Source organism: Scomber scombrus, chromosome 9 (genome assembly GCF_963691925.1).
Source record: "Scomber scombrus chromosome 9, fScoSco1.1, whole genome shotgun sequence".
In the NCBI taxonomy this organism is placed as follows: Eukaryota; Metazoa; Chordata; class Actinopteri; order Scombriformes; family Scombridae; genus Scomber; species Scomber scombrus.
This window is the reverse complement of record NC_084978.1, coordinates 24045791-24066977: the sequence shown is the minus strand read 5'-3', so window position 1 is coordinate 24066977 and position 21187 is coordinate 24045791. Positions and strand designations below refer to the sequence as shown.

At 40.7% G+C, this 21187-nt stretch overlaps 2 protein-coding genes across 2 annotated transcripts; both read left to right on the top strand.

Annotated features, from left to right (window-relative positions):
- Positions 1-1500: 1500 nt before the first annotated feature.
- On the top strand, positions 1501-9384 carry LOC133986348 (sodium/hydrogen exchanger 2-like). The gene is made up of 13 exons (XM_062426175.1): positions 1501-1747; positions 2262-2484; positions 3550-3790; positions 3874-4124; positions 4215-4432; positions 5470-5666; positions 5770-5859; positions 6146-6216; positions 6422-6556; positions 6692-6788; positions 6874-7002; positions 7433-7496; positions 9209-9384. Exons 1-13 carry the CDS (start codon positions 1501-1503, stop codon positions 9382-9384), a joined length of 2139 nt encoding a protein of 712 aa, XP_062282159.1.
- A 593-nt stretch (positions 9385-9977) lies between these two features.
- On the top strand, positions 9978-13970 carry LOC133985710 (transmembrane protein 182-like). Its single transcript, XM_062425383.1, is given in 6 exon segments — positions 9978-10212; positions 11514-11637; positions 11955-11971; positions 11973-12054; positions 13130-13267; positions 13595-13970. Coding segments are annotated over 6 exon segments (756 nt in total). The 5' UTR covers positions 9978-10038; the 3' UTR covers positions 13816-13970.
- The last annotated feature ends 7217 nt before the right edge of the window (positions 13971-21187 follow it).

Genomic DNA, 21187 nt, shown 5'->3' with positions numbered 1-21187 from the left:
TCTCCCTGACTTCTCTGTACTTAACTTTATCATTCTAATCAAAGGCGTGGTCCTGCCTACTCTGAGCTGTTTTCAGTTATTCTGGCTGATAAGACTTCTGCTCAGGTGGAAGAGAAAAGGTGCAACATATAACAGGAGAGTGGGATGTTGTCATAGAAGGAAAGACACAGGTGTTAGTAATGCCATTAACAAAGGCTTTGTTTTTAACCAGCTTGCACACTTTGAACTGCCCCATCTGAACTGAATACAGAGTTATGAATCACACCTGTGACTTTTTATGACATGTCAAAATGTCTGCCATGAAAAAGGAAAGTACATTTTGTTTTTACACACTAAACACATAACTTCAGTTTGTTAGTAATCTTGATCAGAGAAGATGTACCAGCAACAAGCCAAGGGTATCACTCTTGAATAATGCACACTTAATAGAAGGTTTATTAAAGGTTTCAGATGCTCTGAAGCTCATTTGCCAACATGCAGGAGAATAAACACCAGCCAAATAGATTTTTCGCAACTTGGCATTCCCCAAATGCCTCAGTCATTTCTTATTACACATTTATGAAGTTTTAATAAACACATAATTCACTTACAATTAATCGAGTTATTTATTGAACACTTTTTTTTTTAATTAAAAATGTATCAACATTCTATCATTTTATGGGAAGAAACCAAACCATGTAATTGTATTCTTTCATTATCAAGCTCAAGTTTTCTGTTATGATAATCTTATTCATAATATTTCTGTCTTTTAAACTCATAAAACATTAACTCTCTGATTTATAGTTCAGGTGAAATCCAGGGGTTTTGTGAATTGTGGTATTCCAGAAAACATGTCCATTTTCAATATGGCTGGTTATTGTTTCATTCAAAATTAATAATAATTAAAAGAACAAAACAGATTTTGGATAAGGACAATCAATCTTGGCTGCAGATTAAAATAAATCTTCTTGTTGCCACAGGAGAAGATATTTCTATTATTTTGGGAATTGATTAGTCAACTGAAACAAAACTAATTAGCAGCTAATTTGATAATCAGTTAATCGTTTATGTCATCTTTGAAGAAGAAAAAAGCCAAACATTTGATGGTCCCAGGTTCTCTAATGTGAGAGTTTGCTGGTCTTACATGATAATGAATTGAATATGTTTAGGTTTTGGATTGATTATTTGACAAAACAAATCATTAAATGAAGCCACTTTTGTAATCCATAATGAAAATAATTACTAGTTCAAACTATCTGTACAGATGGAAACCTTACCATCAAATGCTAGATTCCACTACGAATCTTGCTAGCTCAGGGATTCCTGTGCACATTAGGGGCTGCATGAGTTGTGGTCAGGTTGTTTTGTGTGTGTGTGTGTGTGTGTGTGTGTGTGTGTGCATGTGTCTGTGTATAAGTGTGTGTGTGTGTGTGTGTGCCTCTCGCCCTCCCCCTATCTCCATAACACCCTGTCCTATTATCTCTCTGTCTCTCTCTCCTGTTGTCCCAGCATGGCTGCAGGATGGCTGCTCTGTGGACTCCCTCTCTGTTGATCTCTGCCTGCATGTTGGGATGTTTGGGCCTGACCCCCCTTGCTGAGCGCCCTCAGCCCCACAACCTGCCCCCCTCGCTGGGCTTCAACAGCAGCGATGGCAGCCTGTCTGTGGATCTGCCCATGGCGCTGAGGGTTTTCAGTGTGGACTACCACCATGTGCAGGCCCCCTTTGAGATCGTGCTGTGGATCATGCTGGCCTCGCTGGCCAAGCTGGGTGAGCCTCAGCTGCTCGTACATGAAAAGCCAACTTTTGATTAGAGGTGGTTAGATGTTGTTAGTGGTTTCACTGGGAAAAATAAAGTATGGGATGTATTCATGATTGGAAATATTAAATAAAAGTTGATCAACCTGTGTATCTGTAACATATTCCAAGTTATTAGCCAATGATTATGATGTTTATTTCACATAAACAATCCTGTACACAAACAAGCCTTTATTCATGGCCTTTTTTACCTTTAAAGGTATTCCAATTCATAAGTCATGTAATCGGGAAAATATTTTGACTTCCTCTTAATATTTAGTATAAATAAACACACAAAAATATCCCATTACGACCCAACTGTTTGTGTGCATATATGATGTGTATGAGTTGTTGGTTTACCTTCATTTTTGAGCATTCAGTCACAGTGATTGACTAAAAACAAAACAGAAAACAGTCAAAAAACTGTTGACAACAATCAGCACAATGCCCTTCTTTCACTTACACTCTCTGTGTTTATATCCATCAGGTTTCCACTGGTCTGGTCGAGTCCCAGCGGTCGTCCCAGAGAGCTGTCTTCTCATCATGGTGGGCCTCCTGGTGGGAGGGGTGATCTATGGCGTCCGTCACTCTGCTCCCCCGACTCTCAGTGCTGATGCTTTCTTCCTTTTTCTCCTCCCACCTATCGTCCTGGATGCAGGATACTTCCTGCCAGGGAAGTTGTTCTTTGAAAACCTGGGTACCATCCTCTGGTTGGTGCACGATCATGATTTGATTTTAAATGTGTGTGTGTGTGTGTGTGTGTGTGTTTGTGTGTGTGTGTGTGTGTGTGTGTGTGTGTGTGTGTGTGTGTGTGTGTGTGTGTGTGTGTGTGTGTGTGTGTGTTAAATATACTAAATGTTTTATTTTTCTTTTGTAGGACAAAGTATCCCAGTTTTTACTAATTTTTGTCTACAAATGTTAATTTTAGAGTCCTCCTCCACTCAAAAATGTGTTTTTCTTCTTGTTCCTTTGTGTTTTTTAGAGCTTCACTGTACAGTTTGTTTTCATGTTCATCTGCTAAAAGTTTTTCTTTGCTCACCAAAAGTCTGAGTTTAAGACATGTACGTACGAATATGAATATTGTACGTACGAATATGAATATTTAACATCACAACTAGTTTGGAGCTATTCAAGGGCCAGTATATAACTTACACAAGTGTGATGTGGAAACTTGAAGCCTCCAGTGTACAAACACTGAGAATGAACTTTACAGTGAAGTAGGAGACATCTTGTGTACAGCAGCTACAACTGTTGAAATAAACAATATTGGCATATTCATAGAATCTGGATTTTTAACATTGGAGATGGAGAAGTTATATTAAGAAATTTTAACAAGATAGCTGAACATTTTTTGCGGAAAAAAACATCTCTGACACAATTTATTTTTCCAAGCTGAGGATTTGTATGTCTTATTTCATGTATTTTATGTATCTTTAAATCAAGTCACTATCCTTAAGTTTTTAAAGGTGCCAATATGTCTGCATCACAGGGAAATGTATGTTGAAATGTATATAAAAAGACACATCTACAATTTCCCTGTGTGTTTTGACAACTCAAGTCCATTCCCTTGCTTTTTCCAGAGCTTTTAATCACAGTCTTTATCTACTGGTGTGGTTAAAAGCTTCCAAAAAACAAAAACAGCAGTAAATGGATTTTTTGTCAAACTACTACTTTCATGCTTTCACTTTACTAAAGGGTTATACTGGTGAAATTTCATCAATCTTGAGTGATTTGCACATCAGTATAATCAGTAAAACTACTGATTCTCTCTCCAGGTATGCAGTGCTGGGAACCTTGTGGAACGTGCTGGGCATTGGCCTGTCTCTGTATGGTGTGTGTCTGCTGGCCCAGAGCTCTCTGGGAGACGTCTCTCTGCTGCACTGCCTGCTGTTCGGCTCTCTGATCGCTGCTGTCGACCCTGTGGCCGTGCTCTCCGTCTTCCAGGAGATGCATGTGAATGAGCAGCTGCATATCTTGGTGTTTGGAGAGTCGCTGCTCAACGATGCTGTCACTGTGGTGAGGGTAGAGGTTGACCTACGGGCTTATGATGAAATAATGAATATTTAATAGTCTACATAAAACACTTTTCTTCCTCTCAGGTGCTCTACAAGCTGTTTGAATCCTTCCTCCGCTTGCCTTCAGTGACAGGGGTAGATGTGTTGCTGGGTGGGTGCAGGGTGCTGGTGGTGGGCCTCGGTGGCCTGTTCGTTGGCCTCTTCTTTGGCCTGTTGGCGGCCCTCACCTCACGGTTCACGTCGAGAGCACAGGTCATCGCCCCACTCTTTGTCTTCCTCTATTCCTACTTGTCCTACCTGACCTCAGAAATGCTTCACCTCTCTGGTATCATGGCGTGAGTAATGCTGAATATCAACACAAAGACTTCCATTCTATATGTTTTCCTCAGTAAAATCTTATTACGATTGTTATTTTTTCCCTGCAGCATCGTGACCTGTGCCGTGACCATGAAGCAGTATGTGGAGGCTAACGTGTCAGAGCGCAGCAACACCAGCATCCAGTACTTCCTGAAGATGTGGAGCAGCGTGAGTGAAACCTTAATTTTCATCTTCCTGGGTGTGTCCACCATACAGGATGTCCATATGTGGAGCTGGCCCTTTGTCTGCTCTACACTGCTGCTCTGCCTCATCTGGAGGGCCACAGGTACTGTAGCTTCAAAGATCTTTCCTGAACTTAACTAACCAAACTCACCTACACCACAACATCATTACACCAAAACCAATGCAGTTTCAGGTTTTTTAGGTCTTTCTTTACACAATACAGACAAGCCAATATTGGCCTTGAAGATATTCAACCATGCGATAAAAATAAAAAAAGTCTCTTTAGTGCACAATTCCCTCCTTTTGTTTCTGTGGAATGAAATACCTTGTTGTGCTGTGGCGGAAGGATACATTTTGTAAGTTTCTTGTCATTACCTGCTTTTTGGTGCTCAAGACTTGTTCAGAGTAAACTTGAGCTGTTTTCTTTTGTAGATTTACTAGTTGGGATATTTTTGCAGTCTTTCTTTTAAATTTTTGTGTGTTCGTGACCTCACAGAGCTGATCTCCAGCAGTTCTTGTTGTCCTCCACCTCTGTGTCTAGTACATGGAATATAGTTTGCATCTGAGCTTATCTGGTGTGTTCTGAAAGAAACAAGCATGGGAAAACTATGTTCCAGAGACTTCTATTAAGAGAATCTTAATCTGCACCATCCCCATTGATTGAAAAATAGTAAATAAACACACTATGTGAATAGAAAGTTGATTCCACGAACAAAACTACATGTGATTAATAGACTGTATCCCTACATGTGATTAATAGACTGTATCCCTCTGCTGCAGCTTGGTAAGGTACATTCGGGAAACAAAAAGAGGAAATTTCATATGAAACTGTAACTTTGGAATCTATTGACTTCATTTAGGTAACTCAGACTGCAGAAGCTTCATTTTAGCTTTAGCTGAACTTTGGAAGGCATATTTACTCAGAACGAGGTCTGTGGATTTTGCTCCTCATCTCTTACCGAATAGTCATGTTTCAGTGGAATAGCTTCAGGGACAGTATGTAGAGCAGGAATTCTTACAGCGACCAAGACCTATTTCCATGCACATATTGGCACTTCAGTAGACAGACTTGAAAAAACATGAACCTGTCCTTAAATGATGACATATTAAAGGTCTCACCACATTTCACCTTCTCTCAAGGTGTTTTATTGCTGACTGCTGTGGTGAACAAGCTGCGGAGGAACGTTGTTACTTTTCGAGACCAGTTCATCATTGCCTACGGTGGCCTGAGAGGGGCAATCTGTTTCTCCCTGGTCTTCCTGATTGATGACTTCCCTAAAAAAAGACTCTTCATCACAACAACCATTGTAGTCATCCTCTTCACTGTGTTTGTGCAGGTAGAAGAAGAGTTTTTCTTGTTTGTGATGCCTTTGTTTGGTTTAATGGAGTACTTTCTTGGTAATACTGTATTTAATGAGTTGGGTTTTGTTTGCTTTCTAGGGGATGACCATAAAGCCTCTAGTAGAGCTGCTGGATGTGAAGAGGAAGAAGAGAGCTCTGCCTACTGTCAGTGAGGAAATCCACAGCAGGGTGAGACGTGACCAGTGTGTGTAATTAGTGTACTTTTCCATTGGGTGAGGTGAACATACACACCAAAATACTTCATGTGTCTGCTGTGTCATTCATTGCAGTGAAACATACCTCTAGAGGATTATTATGTATCTTTTATTTATAACATAGCTTTGTAACATAGCTTGTTTAAACATTTTTTTGGGACCACACTATTACAAAAAGGAATGCATTATATGATATATGAATTACATATTGATATCTTTACTGATAGTGATATACAACTGATTTTGTTGTCTCTTCTCAGCTTATAGATCATCTTCTGGCAGGGATTGAGGATGTTGTTGGCTACTGGGGACAGCACTACTGGAAAGACAAGTTTGTTTCTTGTGTTTTACTTACTGTAAATGTGCTTCACCTTCCCTTGTAAAACATGATTCTAAAAATATAGACCCTGAGCTGACCAGTAGATGGCAGCAAATACCACATGCAAAAGTTCCTCATGATGTCCACATTCAGGACTAATAATGTGAGCTGGTGCCTTCAGTGAATCTCATGTGCCTGTATGTTTGTTTTCTGTGAGGTTTGAGCAGTTCAATAAGAAGTACCTGCGGCGTTTCCTGATCCGTGAAGATCACCAGGCTCGCTCCAGCATCCTCAGAGTTTACCAGGAGCTTGAGAGAAGGGAGCAGAGAGGAGATGAGGAGGCACCACCACTGTGAGAAATCCTCTTTCTACGTAATCTATGCTTGTGTTTGGTTAGTGTTTGGTACATGTAGAATATGTCATCATCATCACTTAATCTATTGGCTTGGTTTTGGCTAAATAAATGTGAATATGCCTGCACTTTTAGAGTAGACCCCCGCTCCCACAGCCGTCCTCTCCTGCCAGAGGAGATGGACAGTATCAGACGTATCCTCTCCAGAAACCTTCACAACTTCAACAATAAGGTAAATTTCAAGCTTTTTTGGTTGATATAAAGCTCATAATGAGTGTAATCATCTGCCCATTTTTATGCCTATATTGTCACTCCAGCAGACGCCGGCTTACAGTAGACACACTCTCCACCAGGACGCCACCATGGAGAGACCCAGGAGGCCCCTTTACAGACACCAGAGTCTGGGAGAAAGACACACATATAATACAATCACACACTGGCCACAGGTATTGGACCTGTAAGCACACAGATAGACATTCATTTAACACATTTTTTCAGTTTAATATTTTTCTCATAGCTAGTGAAATTTCAGCAAATGAGGTGAGATCATTCCATTTGAAGTACTTGAAGGTTGAAAGGAAAATGTCAAAGTGAAATTCACCAGGCAATGCTTGTAGTACATTGCTCCAGCCGTATTCAATATTCAATAAGTAAATATTATTCATATTATATTTTAATTTAGAAGATCCCTGAACATCAATACTCCACCATCAATATTACTGTGTGAAGGTGGGTGGGTGGGGGGATATTTCAGAACAGTATCACTATTTTGAGTAAAGCAAAACAAACGTTCATTCATTATTTACTTGAGCAATTACTTGAAATAACTTGTTAAACACATGTTTCATATTTTACTGTGTATCTCCTTTGTCACAGGGGGAGGGTGGGGAGTTCCATGGATCACACAGAGTGAGGACAGGACTCAGCAGGTCTCACACAGGTAAAATTATGAACAATTCAATACACAGTATATGAAAATTATATATTAAAGGAAAAATGCAGTTTTGGAAATAGATTACATCGAGTTCAATGCAATGTCAATGCAAACTTTTGTGTCTCTTTCTTTTCTTTTAATTCTCATCAGAGCCCTCATAAGAATATAGGGAAGTATTATGTAGCACATGGCTACTAAACTGGTGGTGGAGGTAATTCAGTAAATTAATGATTTGAGTTAGTATTTGCGATATTCAATGACCACACAAGACAAGAAACTATGAACTGGTGCCTTATATTTATGAAAATTAACCCTGAAGTGCAGAACCTTTACATATATATGAACATTTCTTACATTCAAACCCTGTCCAAATGAGTTCACACAATGCTGATTAAGTCTATCAATGCCAGATAAATCTCTCTGTAGCTCAGACAACTTTATGTGGCGAAAAATAGGCTACAAATAGATAATTACCTAATTTGATGACTCCATCATGTTTCTTGCCCCTCCGCTCTTGCCTCTGTGGACAGGACAGGGGAGTTGGGGGGATCACATGTGTGCAGGTGCCACAGTGTCGACAGTGTTTTTGTAATCACTCACAATTCCAGAAGGGGGAGACAAAGGTCCCACACTGCAGCTTAAACCAAATAAAATAAATGGTCATAGGTTCAATGTTTAGTTAAAATTTCACAAAGTTAAAACTCATTCCTTTTTTTCCCTTCTTTGGTATTGAATCACTTAGTTCTTTTCAATTTCTGTCTGACTGGGTGGACCCTAATTTAATTAATTCTCAATTCTCAATATTGGATCCAAAATAAGGTTGGTAACAATATTAACACCACACCCATTTCCATATTTACCCTTTACATGTCAATACAACATTACGATAGTTGACTACTCACTGTATCAGCAATAACAAAATCACTGTAACCAAGGCACAATAATACACTATATTAATAATATGAATACTCAGTCTGTTTACTTAAACCAGTGGTTACTACTCAGTCTTTGCACAGGCACAGGGAATGTGTTCGAAGAAGAATGAAGACAGTAAGTGTCTTTTCCAAATCAAGTCAGAAAGGAGCAAAGTCATGGTCTAGAATTCAGGGTTTTGCAAGTGGTGCTGGGAGTTGAGTGTAAGTATGGTGCTGGCCTTGTGCAGTCCATGATGTTTACCCTACTTTTACCCTACTGAGAGGGGTAATGTTGTCAGTTCTTGGCTGTGGGTTCTTCATTCCAGGGATCTAGAGGTATTGTCTGGGTTGGCTTGCCATGAATGTCAAATCAACTTCAGGAATTGGCAAGTTTCAGTGACCCTGCCTCTTAATCACACACACAGCAAAGTGCACACTGTTGTAGTTCTGATTTAATAAGATTATATCATGTTTTTACCGTTTTATCTGAGTTACTCTTTTACCGTTAAGCAGCAGCTACCCTCTCTACAGTGTCACCCAGTGTCTAACTAGTGTAGTGATCTTAACTTTTCGTGACCTGGTTTACAGTTACTTTCCTCATCAGGTGTCCCCCGTCTCTCTCTCTCTCTCTCTCTCTCTCTCTCTCTCTCTCTCTCTCTCTCTCTCTCTCTCTCTCTCTCTCTCTCTCTCTCTCTCTCTCTCTCTCTCTCTCTCTCTCTCTCTCTCTCTCTCTCTCTCTCGACCTTTGCCCTTGAAAACTATCTGTGGCTCCCGAGCTCACTGTAGCCTCTCCTGTCTTGTTAGTGTGCTCCATAAGCCCGAGGCCCGTCCTCCAGGACTCCGCAGCTCAGAGTGGGTCAGTAGATCCAAAAGCCCCAACTGCCAGAGGAGACCAGGTCTGCCCACAACACCAGGCACGTATGGCAAGAGCCCAGAAGAAACAGCTCAGCTTTGTTTTGGAGAATGAGAAGCAACAATAAAGATAATAACAAGGACAGAAAGAGATGATTGAATTCTGTGTATTCAGTCGATTCAAAAGGGAATCGTACCTCAAATTAATTTAGCCATAGAGTTGTGGGGTGCAAGACTGGGTTGATACAAGGTTTTTTCCCTCAAAATAAAATAATAAAAAATTAATTAAATAATCCATGTTCTGGTTTCATCATATTGAGTGTTTGCAAGACACAATAAATCTGTCCTCTTTTCAACTCCTGAACTGCTCTTCAGACACATGGTGGAGGTTTGGGGGTCATTTGCGTCTTCTGTCTAATTCATTTTCAAAGTGGCACTCCAACAGTAACACCTACGTTAGAAATACCTTGCAGTCTTAAATGCTTATACTCCACATCATAAGTACACACACAAACCAATCCTTGTTGCACAGCACACTCACAGTAATTTGACAAGGACAGACTTACTGCTTCCTAAAATAACCCATGCCCCCCGCGCATAACCTACTGGGTTACTGTAGCTTCTTTCCCCCGCAGCTCCCAGCATGCCAGGGAGTGTCTGGGATAGTCAGACTGTTTTCTTTAGGACTGGAGTTGGGCAGTGGGCTGCAGAGTGGACACTAACAAGGAACTCACTGATCTGAAGTTTGAAGGTTAAAGAGAATAGCACAGCGGCCTGGAGTTATGAAGGTGGGAGCTGCAGCTTTGGCTGGTGGTATATTTGGGGTATTAGGGACCCTGTGTTTCTTTCTGGCCTTTGGGACAGACTACTGGCTCTTGGCCAGTGAAGACTGTGGACCATATACATGGTCGACACAAACAACACCGACAGGGAATAAAGATGCCAATGGAACTGAGGTAGGACAGATACATGTGTGTGTGTGATTTATGTTTATAGTCATAGAGAAGCTCATGATTGTGTGCACATACAAGCAAACTTACACAAATACATAAATGCAAACCGTATTACAGGCAGCTAGAACTGATAGGTGAGCAATGTACTACACAATAAAAGTCCAAGCAGTGTTTATTTTAATCATAAAAACATCACATATGACCACTACCACAAAAAGACCAGTGTGGTCTGTGGACAGTGGTGACGCAATACCAACATAGGATATAGGAGATTTAAAGCTGTACTAAAGATATTTAGTTGTGCAACTCCATAAAGTTGGGCATTATGGGGGGAAAGAAAATATAGATTTAAACAAATGAGCCAAGAGATCTTGACTTTTAGCCTGAGTTTTGTGACTTTTAGTAAGGGTCAAGAAACACTGGATCCTACACATCCCCCAATGCAGCCAATACCATCTTTTCATTACACTGGGTCTAATAAATGCAAACGTCTTTCAGAGTTTCACAGCCTCGGCTTATAATGCAGTTTTTCTGTTAACAAGACTAACCTTTGTGAGTTGCATGTTAACATTGGCTAATACAAAAGTACAACTGAGGCTGAATGTTTTTAGTTTAAACCAAATTATTGGACAGGTTTTGACCTGATTATTATATGAAAAGTTAAGTAATACCAAAATTCGTCCTCCAGGGATCAAGTTTGATGCCAATCCATCCACTAGTTATTGAGATATTGCAGTCTAGACAGTCGACTGACAGACCGACATTGCAATCCTTACAGCCATGCTGCTGGCATATTGCTAAAAGTTGTGTTTTCACAGGATCAGCAGTTCTCCCCATGACAATCGACCAACTGCCCCTTTAATTTTCCACCATATTCTTCCATGCCACATTTGTGAGAGAGTTCACTCAAAGTAAGGGATATATTTATAAAACCGAATCCCCCAGTATACCCCTCCCTAACATCGCAGCACAACAGAGTCTTTCATTTCCAATAAAAGAGGATGATTAAAGTTGCTGTGTGTTATTCTGCACCATCAATCATATTTTTGACAAGCAAGTGGAGGGTATCATTCATGCGTGTTTCATAAGTTTCCCTTCAAAACCTCATAGACCAGCAGGCCATAATCAGAACCACATTTGATGCTGTGGCACCACTGAAGTACAGAGCCACCCAGAGCAACTGACACAACCATGTGTTGACTAAGCTGACAGAAATTAATGTTCATTCATCTTCTGATCGTTGACTGTCCATCTCTTTATAGGCTATGTCTACTGATGTTTGTGTGTCTCTTTTTCTTCTTCAGATCCTGTCTGTGAAGGCGGTCACTGTTGCTCCTTCATCTCTCAGCCTCCACCATGAGGGCTTTTTCTGGCGTTGTGTGTTCCAGGTGGACCCCACAGTGCACGCAGTCCTGGCCACTCTCTTCAGTATGTGGGCTTATGCCAGACTTTTTCTTAAGGCAACAACATTCTTTCGTTGGGGCTTATTCGGTTTGGTTGTATGTCTCGGGCTCAGCTGTGTGGTCTGCGTGACATGCTACCAAGGGCCGGAATGATAAATGCCTATAATTTGGAAACTTCACAGAAAATATACAGGAGGAGAGCAATAATGAATTTCAATATAGGATGTGATAATTTTCAATCTTGTGGTGTTTCTTATATTTACCACAATTTGGGGTTGAGACTCTCTCTAAGCCATAAAACACCTTTTAAACTTTCCTTTTTCTTTTTCTTTCTCCTTGTAGCAAACCAACCAGAATCCCAAGGTGTGTATCCATGGTTACCTCTTTCCTCTGCCAGTTGCACTTGGACAAGTGCCTCATCCAAGTTATGATGCTACAGCAGGTAATACTCTCAGTCACACATTTACAGGCAGATGATGAACTAAAGGAAAACTGTAGATTAGTCAAGGAATATAATCAAAGCAGATGTTTCCATACAGGGCGTGAGGGTTCACTGGATGATTTGATATGAAAATGAGGTGAATCACATGCTGTGGCCTTCACAGTCACCAGATCTCAACTCAACTGAACACCTATGGGGAATTTTGGAGTGTATAGTCAAACACAGAGTTGGAGAATATGAGCATTGAAGCTCCTTACAAAATCACTTAATGTTGATTTCTTCTTTAATTTGTCACTTATATGTATCAGTGTCTACACACACACACACACACACACACACACACACACACACGCACACACACACACACACACACACACACACACACACACACACACACACACACAAACACACACATATACATACAAACAAACAAACAAACAAACAAACAAACAAACAAACATGTATGTTCTTTTACAATCCCTTCCTCACGCACATACGTATTTGCAGTGAGTGTAACAGTAAAATAAGCTTAGAGTCCAAAGTACGTGAAGGGTCATTGCACCAACTGATTGAGCCTATAAATTACTGGGAAAAGGAATAAATGAACTGCAAAGATGTTGTTTGTATTCATTTATTATGCAAACCAGAGAAAATTTTTAGAAATAGTGAGTTCTTGGGTCAAAGTCCCAGTGAGCCTAAAAATATGGACACCACTCTCATGTGTATGCTAAATATGAGGCAGCAGCTAGTTAGCTTAGCTTAACACAAAGACTGTAACCAGTTTGCCTGACTCTGTCTAAAGGTGGGGGCATTCTCCTATATTTTATATATTTCAAACTTGGCTTTTGTATGGATTAACAAACATATAGCGTGTTTATTAGTGAAAATGTTGAAGTATTCTTTAATTGTAGAACATTACTCGCCCTGATTGCTAACCTCCCCAGATTCCCAGAGAAAGAACTAAGGACATAACATCAGTGTCCTCAATGATAGTTGCAACCTTGATGCAAACACTCTCTCCAGAAACATTGACTGGTCTTCTGCTCTCATGGTGGCCTGCTTGTGTTTCTTGCAGTGTTTCGGGGCTTCTGGACTGTGCTGATAATCCTCGGGCTGGTCTCGGCTCTGACTGGAGGTTTCCTCTTGGTCTGTGGTGTCCCGTTCATCAGCCACAAGCTGTACAAGCTGGGAGGGGCCTTCTGCATAGCTGCTGGTAAAATATAGACTATACTATATGCATGTGTAGAGTTTATAGTCATAGTGTCTGCAGTGTGAAATATGTTGTCAGAGGGAATAAGTGAATGTACACACACATGTTGGAGTCACTGCTGCTGCTTTCAGCTGTTCATACCTGTCACATGACAAACACATACCCATCACACAGAGCAGCAGATGTCACCCTGCAGCACTGTTGCTATACCAACAGCAGGTGTAAACATTGATACTGTGGTAACAGTAAAAATGAGTAGGAGCTGCATTCCTATGGAGTAAGTCACAGCAATGATAGGCTCTACCTGACTCTCCTTATATCACTCCACAGCCTGCTTCTTCCTGCTCGTCCTGCTGCTCTATGTACTGTGGATGGAGCTGGTGGACGTGAGAAGCTACATCCTCCAGGAGAGAGGGGAGGCATGTCCCAGTGCACACGTTTCAGTGGTCTATGGCCTGTCATTCATGGTGGCGGCAGCTGGCGTGCCTCTGGAGCTTGTTTCTGGGTTGGTCTTCATGCTGGTGGGCCGAGCGCTGCACGCCAGCAAGTGAGCTGGCCATCTGGCCTGTAGGAGAAGAGAGAACTGACCTTTTTATGTGCCGCACTGGGACTGGGAGCACCACACTTCTTGGATGTACATAAAAACTGTCTGGAAAGATACGACCAACATTATAGCACCACCTTTTGGATATTAAGTAGCATGCAGACAGAGACACTAGTTTGGTGTATCACTTTTCCAATTATAGTTGCTCTGCTTGATTTCTATTTTTAAAAATCACTATTTAGCCTACTAGGTAATAATTGTACCACAATATATAATTTCATGGGATTAACATGGTGTACTATGGATATACTATTGGCAGTAAGGAGCAATATGTGATGTGCCAAGTTTTTTTCTACAGAAGACTGTAGAGTGTTAATACACTCAATTACATTCTATAATTCTACCTATTGCCATTTTTATTAATTTTGCAAATGATGGGTCCATAGCATGGAAGGTGAGAAATGCATTGGTGAACCAGCTGTGTCCCCTGTCCTGACTTTGGCACACGATCAAAGAAGCTTGCTGGCTGGAGCGGAGTGAGAGGGGAGGGAGGGGTGTCTGTGTGGCCGGATGGACTGGGGACAGAAATGGTAGGTTTTGATAGAGAGGGGGGTGGAGTAGGAGAGGGCTGGATATAGGAGGGGAGAGAGAGAGAGAATTGATGCGTGTAGGGGGGCACAAGGGGGCTTTGAGAAATGAACAGCTGTTTGTGGGTTTGGTTGGTATAGCCTACAGCAGGCTGGCCACCTGCCTCCTTCACCCCAATCACATTTCACTCCCTCATTCAATCTCCCATGCTTTATTTGTTCTGTCTCGCACTGTCACATTTATCTTTCCTTCTTACATGTTTACAGAAGCTTCAGTGTTAGACTGAGGACAAACCATTCAAATTCAAGTGCAAAATCATGCTGTTATGTACCTAATGTGTCGTTATGGTGTCATACCAAGCAGAATTCATGCCTGCCACTATTATAGATAATCCATTGACAACAAAACCTCCTCTCTTATTTCTTCAAAGTTATTAGATAAAATATTCATATGAGCACACACAAAACGACTCACACCCTTATAAACGTTCTGTCTTTGGCATAGTGTTATCCAAAAGGGAAACACAGACTTGTGATTGTATCATAACTGCTACAATATTAGATCATCCTCTATTTTCATTGGTCTGAATGGGCAGCAGGCGGACTCTCAACCACACATATCAGCTTTCATCTGCTCCACTGAGGAGCAGGAGGAGAGGCATGTTTGCTTCAAAGAACTCAATGATATCAAACTCACACACCCACGCACATACACACAAACACACACGCACACACACACACACACACACACACACACACACACACACACACACACACACGCACGCACGCACGCACGCACACACACACACACACACACACACACACACACACACAAACACACACACACTGTGATCAAACTGTCTATAAGAACACACCAGTGTTAATTATCAACATATACTGTATATATATGCATAGGTGCACATGCAGTTCTGATCTCAGATCAGACTTGTAGTCTAGTTTACTTCAGAGCCTTATAATGTAATGGAGCACCATAGCAATCTATCAAAAGTTATAGGTCAGATAAGTTTAGCTGTGCTGTGATGTCAGAAGTACATTGTGGTTGTTTGGTATTTGACTTTGTAATGCTGTGATATTTATTACTGTTAAACATCACATATATGTGATATATTTGTGCCATTTATCTGCAAACACTTAATTGCTACCTATTATGGTTTTGAAAAAAAAGAGTTAATCTCAGTGAACCATTTATGGTAAATAAAGTTTATTAAAATTACAATTTATAGACCATCATTTCCAACATTAAATTTGAACTTCAGGACCTCAGAAGCAGAGAAACCCAATTCACAGTTTGACTTTAAGTATTTTACCTTCAGGTAAACACAAAACTTCTTATCTGAAGAAACCTGAAGAAAGTAAGAAACAGTAGATAAAAAGAAACAAATACAAGAGGTTACGAAGAAAGAGAAGAAGAGACAACGTCAGAAAAAGAAGAAGAGACAAAGTCAGAAAAAGAAGAAACGTTTTTTTTGAGGTGTGTAATTGACAGAAGCAGCGGAGCTGACTGAGAGATAAATCTGATCATTTAAAAAACACAGCAAAGGAAAAAATTTTAAAAAAGCCACACCATACACAGCAGGGAAAGGAATATTCTGCCACCCTAATACAATGGGATTAAATTGAGTTTTGTTTGTGACGCATTTGAAAATTACATTTACAAAAACTTCTGTCTTTCCAGAAACTGTTTCTAATACACAGACTTCATTGTGGACAATGTTCCAATCTGATGACAGTAAGATCTAAATTATTCTTAGTAACCAGGACATTGTTTATAGAAAGACACACTATTTTTGATTTTGCACTTTGGGTCAACTAATCCTTTATGTTGCTACCTGCTAGCTTCTGCCTAAACAGACAAAAATAATATTAGCATTATCAAATACAAAAAGGAAATCAAATGCAACAAAAAGAAAAAGGCTACATTCTCGGTTAAATGTGCGTATGAGGTTTGCTTCAGCTGAGATATTTCAGTTGAAAGACCTTAATCCTTTTATTGGTATGGGAGTCACAGTTAAGGTGGAAGCACTGACCTTAAGTGTCAGCTGAAGTACTGAAAGAAGTTGGGATGAAAGTTGACCTGCAAACTCTGAAGGGAACTGAAGTTAAAGAACTGAAAAAAGTTGAAGTTCCGGTTAAGATATAAGCACAGAAAGAAGTAGAGGTGTCAGCTGAAGTACTGAATAAGCAATAAAAGGAGTCGAAGTGTCAGTTTAGTCACTAAAAAAGCAGCAGCGAGTTTTAGTTGATGTGTAAGCACTGAAAGAACCTTGAATGAAAAGTTGCAGCCCCTTTATTCTTCTCAATGTTGCCAGCAAGGGTGCCAATGCAAATGGCTGCGGCAAAAATACGTCGACATGCAAAAACATTGAACCTCTTGAACCTTTTGTCAGCCCACGAGACAACTTTATCCTGAAAAGTGCTGCTATGGCCAATCAAATGTTTACTCTTGAAACAAATAAAATAATATCCATTGTTATAGTTTTATCATAAACTTTTATCATACATATACATACATAAAGTTTTATCATAAACCACTGCGCAACCTTTAAACACAATCTGTTAGTCTTCTTGGATTGTGGAAGAAACAGTTTTATCTTCAAATCTGTAATATAGACAGTTGATAAATTACATTTAGTCTGAGTGCTTTCAATTCTTCAAGACATTAAGCTGTCCAGAAAACTATTAATGACACATTATCCTCAATTTAGATAAATAGTTGGCAACTGGTCCATATGTTCACTTGCGTTGTGTTGAATTACAACAATCGCCCAACAGAGGGCTCTCCAGCTCTCCCCTTCAAAAGGAAAAGTTCCCATGCATGGATGGACAGAAGAGAAAAAATATGAGGGAGCAGCCAGTGAAAAAGGAAGGAGAGTGAAGGAAAGGAAAGGAAGCAATTACTGAGCGGAGTATTGAGCTAGAACCCTGGCTTGTTCAGTGACTGTAGCTTTTCTTAATCATAGTTAATTAACTCTTATGTCTCCTCCCTTGTCATCCACAACAATGGAAACACACTATCACTTCATTTAAAGAAGAAATAATCTTGCACTTGAAGTGTCAGCAATTATGGTGTTATAATATTATGCATATGGCATAGCGTGCATCATGTGAATAAAGACATGACATGATAATAAAATAATAAATGGTTTGCAAATTAACCCCACCAGACCCGAGGAACCCAAAGAGCATACATCTTGTTGATTGGGGATAATGAGTGTGTATTATGTATGTGCGTGTGTGGATCTATGAATGTATATATCAGTGTCTTTACAGGCACGCCAGCATTATTCACTGCTAATTTTCCAGTATTTGCCAAAGGCCCCGTTCATGTGATGTGTCAGACAGCAAACAGCAGGATGTGGTCTCACAGGAGGTAGGAAAAATTAACCCTATGCGGACCCCTCACCCCTCCATCCTCCGGAGCACCTGGACTGAATACTGGTGGGCTCTAATCCAGTCAAAGAGGGGATACACTTGGTGAGAGCGCTTTCCTTCCTTTCTCTAACCCCCCAACTCTACTAGTGAGCCGATTACCTGCTCTGTGTGTCTGAGCCCTGGCCTACTACGTCCTGAGCATGGCTCTTTGTGTGTGTGTGTGTGTGTGTGTGTGTGTGTGTGTGTGTGTGTGTGTGTGTGTGTGTGTGTGTGTGTGTGCACAGGACCAGACGGACACAGTTTCTCCCAGATAAAGGCTTTTCTCCTGTCAAAAATGACTGCCCTGATAAGAGCTGATATGAGAGAAAAGCAAGCCTTATGGCATCACTCTTGCTTTTTTTTTTGTTTCTATTGTACACCCCAAATCCCCAGGAACAGACCCACCTCCTCCCACACACAAACACACACACACACACACACACACACACACACACACACACACACACACACACACACACACACACACACACACACACACACACACAGCTAATCTGTATTGAGGGGTAGTTGAGGTAGAGAGGGAGCAGGTGGAAGGATAAAGAAGTGTTGCTGTGTGTGTGTTTCTTTTTATATTTTTGTTTAAATAACTACTGGGGTCTTATTAAAGACATCCATCCCCTCAAACAACCCCACTACACACACACACACACACACACACACACACACACACACACACACACACACACACACACACACACACACACACACACACACTGTTCATGCAGACAGATTATGTCTCAGCCAGTCAGAGCTCCTGCCTTCAATTAACCTCACATAGACAGGATCACTTACACACACATACTCTGATGATGATAGCAGGACGGAGACAGTAAAGAGGTGTGTGTGTGAATGGCAGCAATCTATTCAATGGGCTCTACTACATAGCAAGACATGATTGTGGACTAATTAGTGAAGAACGTTATGTCATATGCTGTATCCTGTGACTGAGAGACATGGCAAACGTGCATGTGTATCATCCACCATGTGAATTAACATTAAATATAATGTGTTTTCAACTGTTACAGCAAACTCACCAGATGTTGTTCTCATTGCTGAAAACAGTAAAGAAATAAAAAATTCAAGGTGGAATGTGTTGTTGAGTATAGTCTAAAGAAAAGAAAATACTGGACATATAGTAAATGAAAACAGCTTGTGTTGATACTTGGCAGAAGGTTAGGTTGGTGGCTTGGGCAAGTAGCAAGAATGTCAAGTAAAGGGTTTAAGTATGTGAATTAGGCAACTCATACATTTATTGTATTAGGGAATGTTTGTGTCACTGGAGACAACATTTGTGTTCCTGTTTTGGTTTCATGAAGCTAAAAAGGTTTCTGACTTTATTAGACTTAGGCAGGACTGTGCCCAAAACTCTACAATAACATGCTACTTAGCATGCTAAAACAGTATGCGAGATTTTTTAGTATATCCGAAACCTTACTATGGAAACCAATTGTATGTGAATTGCATCTATATTATCTAAATATTACAGTATGCAAGCACTAGACACTACAGCAACAATATAACAGATAATGGCAGCAACAACCAAGGCAGCTCTGGCGTAGTATCAATAACACTTCAATTTAAGTAAGGTTTGCTAGGCTATTTTTTAAACTGGTTGAGACTCTATAGTTGGCACGGGTTACTATGGTTATGCAAATAATATGTAACACTGTTTATTCACACAAAAATATGTTGAACGATAATACACATATGGGGTATGTAGTGCATAGTATGTGTTTTCGGACCCACTCCGGCTCTCTATTGGGAGACAATTTTTGTAACTTTCTGAATTAGATAATCTGATCACCACATCTACTTTATAGATTGCTATGTGAAAGTGTGCACAGTGTAAATGCTAGATTTGAACTTTTCTCTCAAGCTCTTTTTTATGCTTCCTTTGAAGCATACTGAACCCTTCAGGGTAAGCCATGTATCAGACAAGCTCTACTGGATGAGTCCTCCTACTGGTGTACTGTTATATTTTGCTTCCTTATACTCTCACAGTTAGCAGATTACTGCTCTGCAACATGACTGATAGAACATACAACTATACTCATTTTTGTTGTAGCTGCCTCCTTAATTCACATCCTGCTGATATGCAGGGGGATGTAAACCTTTTTTGGCCCAGTCTGTATGTGTGTGTGTGTGTGTGTGTGTGTGTGTGTGTGTGTGTGTGTGTGTGTGTGTGTGTGTGTGTGTGTGTGTGTGTGTGTGTGTGTGTGTGTGTGTGCATGTATGTGCGTGTGTGTGTGTGTGTGTTTAGGCCCTGGCACACACCACTGCAGCTACCTGGACACACACACACACACACACACACACACACACACACACACACACACACACACACACACACACACACACACACACACAGAGAGAAAATCACTGTGTACATGTACTGCAAACTCTCTGAGCTGTCTGGCAAACAAACCATATCCAGTACAGATACAGTAGAATCCATTTGAACAATAAATAAATACAATAAAGTCAAATAAAAACAAAGAGCTTTGCATACAAGCAGGAAGCGCTCTGTGTGGGCAGACCGAACAGAGGAGATACTGCTTTGGGCTCGTGTCCCAACCATGCCTTTTCTTCTTCTCAACTGTATGTCTTTATTTTCTTTTAACACCCCCCCACCCCCCTCCACACACACCATTCCTCTCCCCAACTCCTTTCATTTATGCTGAAGGAGAGGAAGAGGAGACTGAGGAGAGAGGAGGAGGGGGTTGCGATTAGTTTCAGGGTTCCAGCCCACTTGATTGGCAGCTGGCAGCATATGGAGCTGTGAGGAAGGTTTGCCCACGCTCACTTCTGAGGAAACAAATATTTGCCTGAAGGGGAGAGAGAGAGTGAGAGAGAAAAAAATATTAATTAGTTTGCAGACGAACCGAGAGATAAAAGTCGGCAAGACGTATCCATCAAAAGGCTGCAGAGTTAGCTGCAAAATGGAAATTTTCCCCAAGTTGACAGATCCAGTAGGCTGCTGGCAGAGCTGAGGGGAAGAACACATGCGCGCAGGGAGAGCACTGAGGTGCACAACACAGGAACCCAACGTGGTGTCTACATTAGCATCTGTGCATACGTTAACATATTCTGAGTGGAATTAACTTTTAGGCATGCATCTTCCACGCTTGAGAAACATTTCTCTAGCCCCTCCAATTATTTCTTAATTACCATCTCCATATTGAAACAGAGCTGTGTGTATATAAAATCGACACATATGCAAGCCATCAGATGCACTCAATGAAAACATGCAGGTACCGTTAAAGAAATGTTTGCATTCACACCACGAATCCAACCATTAACAAAGAAGATTAGATTCTTTTTACATTAATTTTTAATAAA